Source organism: Neolamprologus multifasciatus, chromosome 7 (assembly GCF_963576455.1).
Source record: "Neolamprologus multifasciatus chromosome 7, fNeoMul1.2, whole genome shotgun sequence".
Classification (NCBI taxonomy): Eukaryota; Metazoa; Chordata; class Actinopteri; order Cichliformes; family Cichlidae; genus Neolamprologus; species Neolamprologus multifasciatus.
This window is the reverse complement of record NC_140445.1, coordinates 37,141,135-37,157,372: the sequence shown is the minus strand read 5'-3', so window position 1 is coordinate 37,157,372 and position 16,238 is coordinate 37,141,135. Positions and strand designations below refer to the sequence as shown.

Below are 16,238 nucleotides of genomic sequence, written 5' to 3'. Positions count from 1 at the left end.
ATAAAAAATAAAATTATATTATATTATTTTTTCACCGCTCAAAATAAGCGCCACACTTGCGGAAGCCAATATACCCGTCGAAACGCCGTGCATTTATCGAGACTTTCAACCCCAGGTAGGCCAATTATGGATCTTCGGATCCACATTATGTCACCAGCTCCACTGTGAACTATGTTAAAAACAAACACGCCTCACAGATGACAGCTCACAGTCCTGCATAAAGATGAAAGTCACTTTTTACAGCCCAGATCTGCAGACGCTGTGCGCAGAGGATCAGGAGCAGAATTCCCAATGTAAACATACCACAGCAGACCCGACGATGTTTGCATGAACACGCTTTTCAGTATCTCTTTATTGACCACTTTTCACACACGCTTGCTGTACGCATACAGCCGGTGTTAAAGCTCACAGCCCGACACACACCAACACAAGAGCACAGACAGCACAGACGTTAAGGCAGCGAGGCGTGATTGCGGGTGTCGCTCAGGTGCACCTGCCACCCCTGCAGCGGTGCTGCAGACCATGCCCCGCCACACACATTAACCAGGTAAAATACATATTTAGGCAGAATTTTGCAAATATCTATTTTTCTTTTTTCAGCAGCATAGTGCTTTTTTTAAAATTATTTTTTAAAAGTCAGGTCAAGGGTCCAAAAGCCAAAAGGCGATATAAGGGTGGCGGCTCACAACAGTTTTTGTTTGCTACATGGATCATTTTAGTTCAGCTGGGTGTCTTTCCTTTTGTTATATTTCTTTAAGAGTTCAAAATGTGTTAATTACATAAATAAAATGTAATTTTCTCTGTAGCACTTCATGGATTTAAGCAACACACCTTAGTTGTTCACACAAAGCATAAAGGTAAAAAAAAAAAAATATATATATATATGTATACATATATATATATACAGTGTTATCTTCATTTTAGATGTCAAAAAGTATTTGCGGCTCCCAGTGTTTTCTTTTGCATGGAAATCGCATCCAAATGGGTCTTTCGGTGCTAAAGGTTGCAGACCCCTGCTCTAGTTTGTGTTCATGAAATTGCAGTTTTTAGTATTTTTCTCAGTTTTAGTCAAAATGATTATTTATATAGTTCATGAAATTACACTTGGTATCATATAATCCACTAATAAAGTGGATTCATTTCATCTTCCTACCTCCAATCCTTTATTGTAATCCTGTTTATGACATCATATGGTGGCTATGAGAGCTCAACATCCTGCAAATTAAAAAAACAAAAACAACAAAACATCTTTAATGATTTGAAACACAGGAAAACCCCTCAAAAATACAGATACAAGTAGAAATGATGTTTTGGTTCAGAGAGTTTCTGTATAATTCCATTTATAATGTCAGTATAATTTCATAATTCTCTGCTCCACATTTCAGTGAGCATAATCTTGTTTCATAATCTTCAAGAGTTCGAGGCAGTTCAAGACAATACGCCAAATTTCATTTGAATTCATACTGTTTTATGATCCAGATGATCAGATTTGAGTACAGCTACAGGTGGAGAATTCACAGCCCTCTCCACCCCACAGTGCTTTCATTTAGTGGAAATAAATGATGATGGATGGAGTGTTTTCTTCTCCTGACCCTCCTCCCCGGTGCGTTTCTCATCCTCTGTGCAGGAAGAGAGCAAGTCACAGTGCCAGTAAGAGGAAGGGCAGCCAGAAGGACCTGCGGCCTCCGGACCTCTGGATCCACCACGAGGAGATGGAGATGAAGAACATGGAGAAAGCTCCCAGCATCGCACCGTCTGGCCACGATTCACCAATCCAGTCTTGCCAGGACCTCCCCCAGGTGGCACACAGCCAATCAGAGAGCCAGATGGGGAGCAAAAGCAGCCATTCAGGTACAGCACTGATTCTCATTTACCAATCAATTTAGTATATAATGTGTATAGCAAAGCTTCATTTAGTTACACTCATATTTTTTATGTGTTTAATTAGATTTAATCTTATAGTTTCTCTTTATTTTACATCATTACGTTTAAGATAAATGGGTTATGAATCTTGGTTTTTAATAATGATAAAAACACAAAAGTATCAAATAAAGATCTTTTCCAAGTGGAAAATGAAACGCTAAACCTAAATCCAAACCAAGGAAATGAAGATGTCTGAATCCCTGATTGGGTTTTGATTGTGATGTTCCAGGAGCAGATGCTGATGAGGTTTCCAGCAGTATCTCCACTTTGGAGCGTTCTCTGGCTGCCAGGAGAGGAACTCGAAGCAAAATGATGATTCCCATGGACTCGCAGCCGAGCAACACACGTAAGTAACGCAACAGAATATATGGATATTGCTACTGTGAAGCTAAGCTTTCATATATGAAGTACTATTTTGAAGCATTTTGGCCTCTGACATGGGTTTGTTTGTTTGTTTTGTTTTTTATAGCTAGAAATGCTAACTTGGTTAGCAAGCTGGATCCTAATAACTGCACAGGTGAAACACATATGTTGCTAATAAAATACTAAACTTCTCGGACAGTCTGCTCAACCATTTCATTTGTCAGATAATTGCATTAAGGATTCTCCATAAGGCACTAAAGGTCCAGTTCAGTTCATCCAATTAGTCAAATTGAATTGTTGGAATCACAGACTGTATATAAATAATGAACGTAGCTTCTGGGAGATCATGCCCTGGTTTGTTGTAAAGCTTCAAATGCATCTAGACTCATCTGAGGCTTTTTTTCACTCAATGAACATACCATGCTTTATTTTTTACTTTAATCAGGACCTTAATTTACAAAATAAACTTTGTGTTTTCTTCATTAAGACTCATAACTAGTGGTTGGGAACACACACTCATCACAAAAGTGTTTATTGAGGTCAGAGAGCACCAGAGCTGAGAGTTATTTTCTATCAGAATTCTTAATAGTCCGAAGTGTGTTTTCCAACCACAGGAGTCGCCCTCCAGTGGACATCTGGAAGACTGTGGGTTTAAGACACTTTTACAGTGGATTCACAATCATTTAAGCTCTTGTATTTATCATGATTGTTTAGAGCTCTTTGCCTCTCGATCGCTCTCCTTCTTGGTCATGCAGCCCTCGCAGCCTGGAGGTTTGTTGCGGCTCATTGTCCTGCTGAAAACAAACAGTGTTCCCAGGGATGGTGTGAGCATTGTATCACCATATGCTTCACAGCAGGAACCTCCTTTACTACATCTCACAAACACATAAAACCAAAGTGACATCTATTCCTTTTCTCTCTTCTTCTAAATAGTTCTCTTCTTCTGCATATCATTGCCGTTCTGTAGTTCAGCTATGATGGCCTGATTCTCACAGTCAAACTAAGAGTGTTTGATCTTTGAAACAGCCACTAAATTCCTTTTAAGGAGGATGGAGGGATGGTAGTGGCATAATTCAGATGACTTTTACCCAGGAGACATGAGTTTGAGATCCATGCGGGACTCTTTTTCTTTATCGCATAGTTTTCTATTCTTTTTGGTTGCTTTTCTCTAGGTTAGTAGTCCATCAGAGATTTTATATGCACTTATTCACACAACTGCAAAAGCCCTGATGCTTTGGTTACTTTCTGTTCATTGGTGATGTGCAATGAGTGATTATTATTAATATCAATTATTTTATGGGCTAAAAAATCCCCCAAGTACTGGATTTGATGGACAGCATTACAAGATCCTCTGTCTTGTTGCAACTAAGCTCTGACTCGGATCCATCGGTAAATTGATTGTCATTATCCAGTGTGAAACTTTTGTATGTCTTGGGCAACACAAACGTTTAGCCTCCTCATTTCCTGAGAAGTGGTTCAGCTCTAACTTTACCAAATTGGGTCACCTATAAATTCATTTATCTTCTGATGGTGGGGTCAGGTTTGTTCTACCTCGTGGTGCTTTAGTCCTTATCCACCTTATCTAGCTACAATTTGTTTTAAGGTTCATGGAGCTCGCCCTTGAAACCTGACAATATAGCCATTATTTTATTATAATAAAGCTTCTGTGCTTCTACTAAGAATATGGGAATTTTGACACTATTACTTGGTTTTGATGCCATCATTTCTTTTACTGCCAGACACTTAATTTTCAGTCAGAGTGGCTGGTAGTTGTGAAATAGTACATACAGAAGAGCACTGAATTTGTTGATAGTTGCTAGGAAAATGTAGAACGCTAACACACAAACCCAGTGACCAATCAGTCAGTGACCTTTTCTCCAAAGCAACTCAGGTAGTCAGTAATGACTAATTTGTGTAGGGTGACTTTACTGCACCACAGTAAAGTGACCAGCTTCAGTTAACCAGAAACTAGCAATGAGTGGATAAACATCAGTTAGCTAGCCTACATTAACTGAGGTAGTAATTGTTCTTCATTTCTCAAGGTTATGGGTTAAATAACAGTTGTTATTTTAAATATCAGGAAAAATATGGAAAATCACTTTCCTGAAAATTGGTGAAGCTCACACATGCATTCTTATTTCTGTCTAAAGCTAGTGAGATATCATCACATGTGATGGAAAATCTGTGACTGAAAATTTCAAAATCATATATCGTATAATTAAAGAGCTCTACAGTTTCTCAGATTAACTTGGGAGCATACTGAACTGAACATATTTTACATTATGCTTAATATACATCATTGCTCTTTCTATTGGTGCTTGAGCTTTCACATGGTACCTCCAGATGAGTTCTCCAGTGGCCAGTTGCCTTAGGGTGATGATGATGATGATGATGATGATGATGATGATGATAGTCAGAGAGTTCATCTTTCTTTGGGAGGTTTAGATGTAAAAAGTCTTTCAGGCAAAGGCAAAAGCAAAGTTGAAGAGAGAGGCGCTCACACTTGCACCAACTTTCTCACACTGATAATTAGCTTGTTCATTCCCTCAGAACGACTCAGAGGACAGAGTGGGGGTGAGATCTGAGGACACGCCAGTGACGAGGGGATGAGCCTGGGAAAGACAAAATGAGGAAGGAGAGGCAAGCAGCGAAAAACTGGAAAAGAGTTGGCAAGATGAAGTGGGAAAAAAGGAATGTTGCTGTGAAACCTCAAAGATTCAGTTTACAGTGTGCGACTCCAGCAGTGGCTCTGATCAGATCACATGAGGGGTTTCACATCAGACACAAGAGCAGCTTCAGTCAGTCAACACGGCTGTGACTGTAAAAGTTTTACCAAAGACATGATTGCATTTGTACTTTTCTTTGTCACTCACACTGATTAATGAGTACTGAGCCATTAAATTCAGTGTTCTACAACCACCTAATGGAGTCTGGTGAAGTTAAACAGCAGTTTACGGTTGGCTGGTCAGCACAACTTTAATTTTAAAGACGTTTATTGTAATGCATACCACACTATCTAAGAACAGACCCCTAAATTCTGCACTCTGTTTGGATGAATTTAAAGCATTAGTCTGTAACAGTGAGTCATCAGTGTAGAAAGAATAGCTGGAGTTTGATACAAACTGAGTTTTCTATCTCATTCACTACTGTTTTTCTCCAGATATCATCGTATCTCAAAGATAATTTGGCTATACATTGACCCTCTTTAGGGTGTTATTCCCTGTATCAGAACTGGCTGTTTTCGATATTACAATACTTCATTTAAAGGCACATTCTGCAAAGACGTCTCTAGTGATCACTGCTGTGTAATTTGGCAGATTTGCAGTTTTGGAAATGATTCTTTGACTTAAGTACTCTTACTCATCATAATTCTCATGGAAAAAAACAATAAGTTGGTAGCACCTTGTAGAAGCTTTTCAGTTCATAGCATAAGGCCCTGTTCTTCTCAGAGAAGACTGTGGATAAAAGGAGCATGGCCACCGTGACATCAGCAGTTTCACATTATTGATATTACTATCTTTTTTAATATTATAATATTATCTAATATTTGAGTATTTGGAGAGATGTACCCCAGCTCCTGCTCTATGAAAGCTAGAATAGGCTCTAGCCCAACAGTGAGGCACCAACATCCCAAACAAAATCAGTGACTTTCATTGATTCCTAGAAATGTCTGTCAGCTATCACTGACTGACTGACTGACTGACTGTGTCAGCAGTTCCCTAAAACACAAAAGTTATGGTCATAACCCAAAATCTAGGTTACAATAAGACAACACAACCAGCACTCACAAACATGAAACAGACCTATGTCAAACACCATCCCCTCAAACAGCACACAGCTGATGGCTTAGCCAAGGCTGAGATCTTAATAGAAACATAAAGTCACTGTAACGCCCCGGTCTTGCCACTAAAGAAAACCCACCCAAATGATTACCTCTTGTTACATGATTTAGGAAAGTACAAACTGACGGTCAGGATTAAAATCCTTTACTTAAACCATTTAACGCCATTAGAAGAATGTTAAGTCTGGTTTAAAGAGTCAGTCCAAGTCATCTCCTCCAGTATTTCTTCAGACATGTCATGTCCCGTCATTTTTATCATACCCCTTTAGAAGCTCTTGCAGTCCTTAATTACACCAGTCTCCTGTCATTTCCATAAGACACCTTTTAACTGTAGCACTTGTGAAGTTTCTAAAGCCGTCTAAGACTATGTCAAATTCTGTTTGATGTGCATCACCCTCATCGGCTCTTCATCCTCGCAACAACTCTGTCCCACTTCCAGAATCGCAGTGACACCTCCTCCTGTCCCAGCACCCATCGCACTGTGGGTGGAGTTCATAGTGTAGGCACTTGACTTTAAACAGCTGTTTGTATAAAGCTGTTTCCTTTCACCATGAGGTTGATGCAGAACATCTGCAGAATCTCTATGATACCAAATTGTGTCTATGAACCAGTTTTGTGCACAGAAGCAGGTTGTCTAATTATGGTGTTCTCTCTCTGTGGAGTGAATATGTTTTCAGTCACATCAGTGAGCAGAATGTTTCACATTGTAATTACCGTGCTCTCAGTCTGGCTGCATGTCTTGAAGGATTTGTGTCCTCTTTTCTCTCTTTTATTTCTTCTTCTTCTGATGTGCAGTTGCTGCTGTTGTTTAACCCAGTTGTAACAGACTGGAGTCACTGAGCTGAAGCGTAGCATCCAGGTTATAATGCTGTGTGGTTATTTCTGGAGAGAGTGAGTCAGTGGCCGAGTGATAATTCTTGTTAGCATGTGACAAGGACTGTGAGTTTACATAAATGTGGGTGTTTGTGATATGTGGGTCACCGTAAAGCAGGAAAACCCTCTGGCTTCCTCTGCCAACACTCAGACCTGTTTCCTATTCTATTTTTTCCCTCTTCCTATCTTTTTTATTTGCTGTCATGTTTCACATTTCATAGATTTTCCTTTTATTTTATTGTTTTTTGGAAGTTCTGTCAAAGACTTCTCTGTTCTAAGCTGTGGCACTGCATCTTTTAGAAATACCGTTTCTCTTTCTGTAAAAATAGAAAAGCTTTAAGGTATTTTTTGTTTTTAGAGAGGGAAGTTAAAGACAATACTGAACTGAAAAACACTAGAAAGTGGACGTTCCAGTCATAGTTTCTAATACAATTAGTAATCTGTTTAAATAGGCAGCATATTTTTGTTGGATTTAATTCACTAAACACCTAAAGTATAACAAAAATCAAGCTTCAAATTTGAGTGCATATAAATCTACAGTGTTGTGCAAAAGTCTTGAGCCACCCTTCATTTCTTTATATTTTGCTTCCAAGGAACCAGACTTTCTTGTGATTTTTTTGAAAGTGGTCTTGAGATATCGTCTTCTTTCAGAAGATTTTCTTTGCGTATCGGCTGCTTTTTCACTGATGTTCAGTCCACTCGGTGTACCTGACCGGTTTCACAGGAATGTTTTTTGTTTGAGCCACTTTGATATATCAATCATTCAAGCATAAAAATGCATCTGTTTGTCACAATTGTTTTTACTGTGTCCATGATGCTCTTGGGGACACTTCCAATAGGGCTTAAAAGAAGAAGCTTCTTGGATTAGAGGTGAAACATGTTCAATGGAACTTAAAGAAGTTCAGATGCTTTTCTTTCAAAGCTCCTTACACTGGATGACTGAGAAACTTCACAGACATAATTCTGGATGATTTTATACTTTTTCATAGTACTGTATGCAGACAACTTCTTTATGAATATTCAGATAGAGCTTTCACCGCTGTCAACAGCGAATATCTGATGTAGTTACACAAAACACAAATCTTATATCAGTGTCTAAGATTAAGGCAAGAGAGGACTTTTTTATGGATTAGGTAAACATAGTGATCTTGGTTAAAATATCATATGGTTGTATATGACACGAGATCATATGTCTTTTATCTCGTGTCATTGGAACCTCAATTTGCTGAACATTTTGTTGAACAGAAGTCAGTGGGCCCCAGTTGGGCAAAGACTCGAAAAAAGATGATGAAGAAAGATTTATTGCAACTTAGATCTTGAAGGAGGTTGTAAGCCATCAAGGGAATGACTGCCTGGACTGAGAAGTCCTGAAGGCATGAGTAGAAGGATTGCTCCAAAAAAATTGCCAGCACGGGCAGGGCGTGGGTTAGAGAGGAGGAAAAGGAGGGATGATGGAGTTCCAACAGATCTAGGGCTTGCTGTCTGTGAGGCATGTTGGATATCTCAGCAAGTGCAAGGACCAAACTCTTGTGCTAGAAATTTGATTTAAATTAAAAGAATTTAAAAATGTCTTATTATGACTGCAGACAGGCTGCAGTAAACAAAGGAACCGTGTTAGCATTCAAACAAACTACAACCATGACTGAACACTTTAGCAGGAAAGAAATAAATACAGAATAAAATCAGTGTCAGTGAACATCCAACTGACACGTTCATTATGAAGATAGCTGCAAACTGACAAATGCATTAAGGACATTTGCACATTAAATTAACAAAAAAGGCAATTTGACTGAAATTGTAAATAGTTTTTCAACACACTTTCGGTGTTTGTAATGTCATAGTGAAAATGACTGCACTAGTAGACTTTTTATTTACTTTGATTGCTTTTTATTTAATGGGGAAAATATTGAGAACATTTAAGTAAATTGTTCGGAATTGATTTGGTGGAACGTGCGTTATTCTTGAAACCCCTGCAGGGTCCACACTGTTTCTCTCTTTGTTCATGTCTCTTGCATTTTGCTTCTGCTAAAGGAGCTCCAGGCTCATTCAATATTTTTCTTTTTCATTTTTTTAAAACCCGGCTGTAACATCTCTGCTCTGCAGACGTCAGATGCGCTGATCTCTACATCTACCTGCTGTTTCTGTGTCTTAGTGTCTCCGGTCTGGCTTTCCTCTCTCACTCTCACAGTTTTCTATCACTTTTATTTGGGTTTCATCTCAGTGTGCTTGTGTCATTGTTGATCAAATTTTTTATCCATTCTTGTCTCTTTTTTTTGCTCAGTATTTTTCTTTCTGTATGGTTTCTTTGTCACTCCTTCTTTTTTATTTCTATTTAATTCCTTTGTGACTTTTACTTTTTTAATTTTACGTGACTTCATGTAACAACTTTTTTTTTATATCCTCTTATGCAAAATTCAGCATTTTGTGATCTCTATCTGTATTTCTGTCTCCTCTTATCTCTGGCCTCCTTCTCACCCTCTTACAAAACCTCCATAAACCTGTAGCTCCCCACCTCACTGCACCAAGCTCATCAATATTCTCCGCCAATAAGTGTATTGACCAGGCTTGCTCATCTCTGGTCGTCCTGCTGCTGTAATGAAACCCTGACTCTGTTTAAATGAGCACACACACACACACACCTCCTAAAGCTGCTGATCACAGCCCTGCCATTATCAATACTGTCTGATCGATGCTGGTATTGATGATGGTTTAGTGTAATAACCTCTGGGTTTCAAAGAGGAAGAAGCAGGAGGCAGAAGAAAACTGGCCATCTGTCTCTTTTGACAGTTAGAATTCAATTTAAAAATCTTTATTGACATGTGTGTTTTTGTGCAGGATTTTCCATCCATCCATCCATTTTCTAGCCCTGATTCAGTATTCAGGTCTGGGTTCCTTGGGGAACAGTCTAAGCAGAGCTCCCTTTTCTCTCCCACCTCCTCCAGCTCCTATCTGCTGCACATAAAAGCCTTTCCAAGTCAGTCAGGAGACACGATCTGTTCAGCGTGTCCTGGGTCTGCCCCGGGGTTTCCAACTGGTACAAAACACCTGGGGTGCATCCAGGAAGCATCCTGGGTCAGATGACTGAACCACCTCAACTGTCTCGCTTTGATGTGGAGGAGCAGTAGTTATACTGTAAGCTCCACCTGAAAGTCTCAGCTCCTCAACCTAAGGCTGCGCTCAGGACCTCTTCAGAGGAAGCTCATCTCTGCTGCTTATATTCTCTCTTATCCTTACAACAATAGACTGGTACCCATACACTTCCCCATTATTTGAAAAAAAAAAAAAGACCAGCAAGACTGGGGAAGCACTTCATTCCCAACCATGAGTGGGCATTTTGACCTGGAGGAAGTGTACAACTTGATAAAGCCAACAGGGCCAGGTCACCTGAGGTCACCAGATCAGAAAGCTCCACACAGAAAATCTTTAACACATGGTAAAGGGATGATGTCCAGCTCTGACTGGGAACTAGTCTGCCCATAGTGTATACCAAGCTCTCCGTTTGGTTGCACAAGGACTGAGTAGTCTGTAGCAATGGGCCGAACTCTCCACACAGAACACCCCCTCAGGGACTTGTTGAACACAAATCACACGGAGATTGGTTGGGCAAAGTCCTGCACACCGCCCAATAACTTTGAGAGGGTAAAGAGAACTCTGTATTAAAAGTAATGAAAAAAGTACATTTGATTCAATATTTTATGAATCTGTGTAATTTACCATCCATGTTTTTTTTTACACTGACTGAAACTCAGCAAGTCCGCCAGCTCTACAGTTACACTGCTCATTTGTCATGCTACCATCTGAAAAGCTCCATGCCATTTACACAATTTATTCTCATTCAAGTTGAATAAGTATATTTCACAAAGTGTTGAAAATATCAATTTAATAATCTTCACAATTATTATAATGACTAGTAAGAAAAATATCTTTATAAGCATTGTTATTCCCCAGATCTTTTATCTATCCACTTTTGAGAAACATAGATGAAAACAAAAACGGAGAAAACTGTTTACAACAAAATGTTAAACCTTGGGTCATGTTTCTTTTTTCTTTTTTTGGATTGATTTCCTTACAGCAGGCTGGTGAGCCTTTAATTCAGTATTACATTGAAAATATTTTTGTAGAAAACAGAAATGGGCTGTTGCAAATGCACTTTTTTTCCTTATTAAACATTCATTTATATTCAGAAACACAATGATGAATTCACCTCCAGCCTGAATGGATGTGTGTAAAAAAGACACAGCTGGAGTGAGACAAAGAGAGAAATATGTGCACACGCACACACACACACACACACACACACACACACACACACACACACACACACACACAAACAAACACTGACGGGTGCCTCTTATCTTTTAAACAGCTTGGAGAAGCTGTGTGTGTGTGTGTGTGTGTGTGTGTGTGTGTGTGTGTGTGTGTGTGTGTGTGTGTGTGTGTGTGTGTGTGTGTGTGTGTGTGTGTGTGTGTGGACCTGAGGCAGTGTAATCAGTCTCAGTGAGTTTGAGTCTCTGCAGTTTCCTCTCAAGGTCACAATATGAACTCTATTGGCTCTGACTGACTGTCTGCTTTACAGTCGGTGGGACTGTTACAGGGCTGCTGATAACATCATTAACACTGTGACATTATAAAAAACTTATTCCACCACAGATCGTACTTCTTACGCTTCTCCCTTTCTGTCCACTGGCATAGCTCTTTGGTTACCATGGATATGTACATGCAGATGCTTCACTGGTTGCTGTTCTTCAGTGCAGTGAACTTCCAGGTCTCCTAACTAATGAATAGCTGCAAAGAGAACAGTCTGTACATGGTGAAAAACTATCTTTGCTGTCATGATTTACAAATACTAGACCTGGATGATTCTGAATAGTTAGTGGAGTTTGAAATGCAGGTTTTCATACAGATTATGTTAATAGCAGCAATAATAGTTCCATAACAGTGTTTAGAATGATATTAGAATTCTGGTGCTGGTTTTTTTTTGTGATACTCAGAATCTGAAATGTAATGTCTTCTAATATGTGAATCGTGCTGTGCAGCTTTACAGTCATGTCAAAAGTTGTCTCAGGTTTCTCTCCAGTACCCTTTGCTTCATTAGCTTAGAAAATGACCTTTGTAAGTATCTCTGATTGCTCTGGGGGACTTTTTGCCCACTCATCTTTATGCGTTGCTTCTTTGACATTCTGCCATTCTCGTCATGTCCCATCACAGAATTGAAAGTCTCAGCTTTTACTAGAATATTGCAATTTGAGTCTTTTTTTTTTCAGCTATTATGTTAAAGAGTTTGTGCTGTACTTGGGATCATTGTCATGTTGAGTGATCCTACTGTGACTAAGCTTTAACTGTGAGATGGACTGCCTCACATGTGAATACTTTGGTGTAGAGAGGAGTTCATGGTTGAGTCCTGTGGCTTCAAGAACAAGCTCCAATGATCACCCCTCCACCACTGTGCTTGACGGTTGGTATGAGGTGTAGTTCATTATGGCCACACATCTCCTGCTAACCCTTCCAATGATGCCATACTTGTTCAGTCTTCTTCAGTTTGTCATTTACTTTATTTAACCTGCTAACTGATTCTTGATGAATCCCAAATGTAGATTTTGGGTTTTGTTTGGAGTTTCTCTGAGGCTTGGAAGTTCTGACCTCTGGGTGAATTTGCTGGAAAAGATGGAAAGACAAAAACTTCTCCTTTTATACAGATGCTTACGTTTGCTGATTACGTGAGTGATTAGCACTTGATTAGCATTGGGCTGGTTCTCAACCTCCTTTTTCACAGGAGTGCATAGAGTAAACTGACTTTCTCACATGACTGCACATAAGATAACTTTCACTGAATGTCTACTTAATACCATGAGACAGATAAATGAGATCATTTGAAACTATCCAGCACTATAACATATACAGCAGGATAACCCTAAAGTAAGGATAAATTGGTGCCATGTATCCAATTGGACAAATCATAAAACAACTTCTCAGTCAGTGTTGTCACAGTCTACTCAGCTTTACTCTCACATTCTGCTTTTTCTCACACAAATAAGCAACCACAAGGGTAAAAGAGTTAAAACTTTTCATTTAAAACTTCACACGAAAACTTTGTGTGAAAAAAATTTCATTGACAAAAAGAACAAAAATTATTTTTTTAAGTCCACTCGCAAAACTGACTAAAATTGAAATAAAACTTTTAGAAAATATCTTCAGTTTGACTTTTTAAAATGTGTAAACCTAACAAATGGCCTGTAAATGGCCTGTATTTGTATAGCGCTTTACTAGTCCCTATGGACCCCAAAGCGCTTTACACATCCAGTCATCCACGCACACATTCACACACTGGTGATGGCAAGCTACATTGTAGCCACAGCCACCCTGGGGCGCACTGACAGAGGCGAGGCTGCCGGACACTGGCGCCACCGGGCCCTCTGACCACCACCAGTAGGCAACGGGTGACGTGTCTCTTCCGATTACAAGGCGAACTCCCAACTCTTGAGCCACGATTGCCCCTAACAAGTATGAGAAGGCGTTTCTGCATTTTTAATGAGACCAAGGTTTCCACATGATTGTGAGTAAAACAATATTTTTTAAATACGCTTTCTTTCTGCTGACAAATATCCTTGTATTAGAATTAAGATTAAGAAAACATTAATGGTCAAACTAGGCATGAGCTAAAATGAGCACCCACACATATCTGAAATTGAAAAACGAAACTGAAATAAACATAAAAACTTTCTGTGCAATGACTAATATTGGTGACCCTGACTCGTTTGGCTCTGTCGCTGGTTTGCTGACTCCTGTGCGTGTCTGCTCTGTCACTGCTATCAGCCTGCTTCTTTATACATCTGTTTCAGTGGTGCTCACAGTTTGTTTTCCCACTCTGACTCATGTATCGCTGCCTCATCTCTCGCTGGTTGAGTTATGTGATCAGTGCTGTGTGTTTGCTTGTTCGGCTTCTGCGTGTTTGTCAGCAAGATTACACAAACACCGCTGAGCCAGATTTCATGACGGTGGAGAGATGCGGCATGATCAAAGTAAGAATCCATTGAGTTTTGGTCCTGATCAGTTCTTCATAAGCTTTATGAAAAAGGCACTGGCATCGGTGGAACGTGAAATCGCAATCTCTGTGTGGTCTGCAGGTTTACTGTCTCTGTTTCAGTGTGGGTCACTGGAACACTCACCTTGTTGTTCTTTCTGTTTCAGCGGTGGTCAGTGCCATCCCGGTGCCAACCCTGGACTCCTCGCAGTATCCCGGGATTCTGCCTTCTCCCTCGTGTGGCTTCACTCACAACAAGTTTAGCCTGAGACCAATGCCTTTCCCCAGCCTGACTGTGGACAGAGGATACACACCAGGTACTTTGATGCCATCACTATACTTCTAATCGTGCTGCAGCACAAATAAGCCTGAAAAAATTGCCACTGCTCAGACAACAGGTAGCTCTGTGACCAGAAGGCAACAAAAGGTGTGAAAGAAAACTCTGAGGTCTGCTTTCTACACTTTCTTATTTCCATGTGATATGTTTAGATGAACCTTTATGTTATGTTGTGCACACAACATAAACTGCTGTAGTTTGCACAGTCAGCAAAGGAGATTTCTTCCTATGTATATTTATAACTGAACACTGAGGCCAAGAAACACGTTGTTGGTTACCAATATTAGTTCATTTTATTTTACCGTACAATTACAAATTTCTTCTTTCGGGTGTCCAGCAGTCATGACATTACAGGTCTACATTTACAAATGTAGAGGATGTCCTCATTCTAAGGGGCTTTTGCATTATTAAAAGATCATCTTGCTAGTTAAGACATGTAAAATGTATAAGCTAATCAGTGACACAAAGCAGATTTTAGAAAATAAAATATTACAAATATTACCGTTGTTCTTATGGGAGTGACAGTTGCAGTGACATTGTAGGTAAACTGCTTTGTTGTACATTGAATGTGACACATGGGAGAAAGCGACAACACGATCTCGCACTTACAAGAGGATGATGAAATGAACGTAACATATATTGGATTTATAAGGAATCTTTCTGAAAAAAACATATAGACGTTCATAATTGCTGTTATGTGATGATGTTCGTGCAAATTTTAGTTCAGTGCCGCACGCTAAGGAGGAGATATGGACATACAATATATTCATGGTATGAACTTGTCAACTAAACATGAAACATTAAATATTATTATTATTTTTATTATTACATTTTTTTTGCTAGCCTGCAGATGTTTGAATGTATGACAGACATCTGTTATATTAAAATCAAAGAGCCATACTTATTTAAAAATAAATCTTTTGCCAAAGTAACGGTGATCAAATAGTGAAAATTTGAATGGCAGCAGTGAGGGGGCGGGGCCTAATGATTTCTCAAACTAATATGAGAGAAAAACTGAGCACATTAACTTGCTACATCTGTATATGCTAATATTACTGCAAGTTGTTATGCATGTAGAACTGTCATAGATAGAAGTAAACATGTAACTTTTCCAACTGTTTGCCCACTGTTCATTTCCTTTATCTCACTGTTGTATTCAAGTTTCAGTTTGCTGCAAGGCTAAATGGTAAACGGCATGGTGGGGAGCAGTAATTCAGTAATTCAATAATTGGCTAATTCCTGGTTGGCTCGTATCAGTGATATAACAACAGCAGAGAGGCAGAGTCAGTGGACGGCCTGACACAACACGAAGGTTGATCGCTGCTGGCAAAGCACACAAGAGTGGAGGCGGGTGGGGCAGCTAATGATAGAGAAAGGCAAATATAATGAGAAAGCTGCTAATGAAGGAAAAACGATAGAGACGTACACGCAACGAGATACAACAATGGACTTTGCTGATTATAAAGGAAAAGATAGAAGATTAGGGCCAGAACGAGTCAACTATGTTCCCCAAATAACATAGACAGTAGCAATACCCAATCTGGGAGCTTTAGACTCTGCTGCTATGTGGCTAATTAAACTAAGACATTGATCCCTGTAGAACTTCTTAGATAAATTTAAGTCAATTCATTAGCATGGTAAAACACTGAATCCTCCCGAATCTCAATGGTTACACCAGCATGCTCTTTGAATCCAAATGAGCCAATTCATCTGCTTTCTGCTCTGAACAACTTAATGTTTATGTACTTTATAGCTCTCCTCTTTTTCAAGTAGATGTCATTGTCTCAAAGTTTTTTGGAATATTATAGGAGGAAATTTTTGTACATCCTTTCATGCATGCAGCCTTGGACATGATGACAGAAGCTGTGTGGCTGAAATAG

General features: G+C 39.4%; 1 protein-coding gene across 4 annotated transcripts in view; it reads left to right on the top strand.

The window, feature by feature from the left end:
- The window catches only part of dcc (DCC netrin 1 receptor), a 389,213-nt gene that overhangs the window by 332,471 nt on the left and 40,504 nt on the right, over positions 1 to 16,238 (top strand). For all 4 annotated transcript variants that reach the window (XM_085168991.1, XM_085168990.1, XM_085168994.1 and 1 more), the window contains exons 24-26: positions 1,628 to 1,851; positions 2,153 to 2,269; positions 14,189 to 14,338. In XM_085168991.1, the coding sequence (XP_085025117.1) occupies positions 1,628 to 1,851; positions 2,153 to 2,269; positions 14,189 to 14,338 (491 nt within the window). The remainder of the gene's footprint in view (positions 1 to 1,627; positions 1,852 to 2,152; positions 2,270 to 14,188; positions 14,339 to 16,238) is intronic.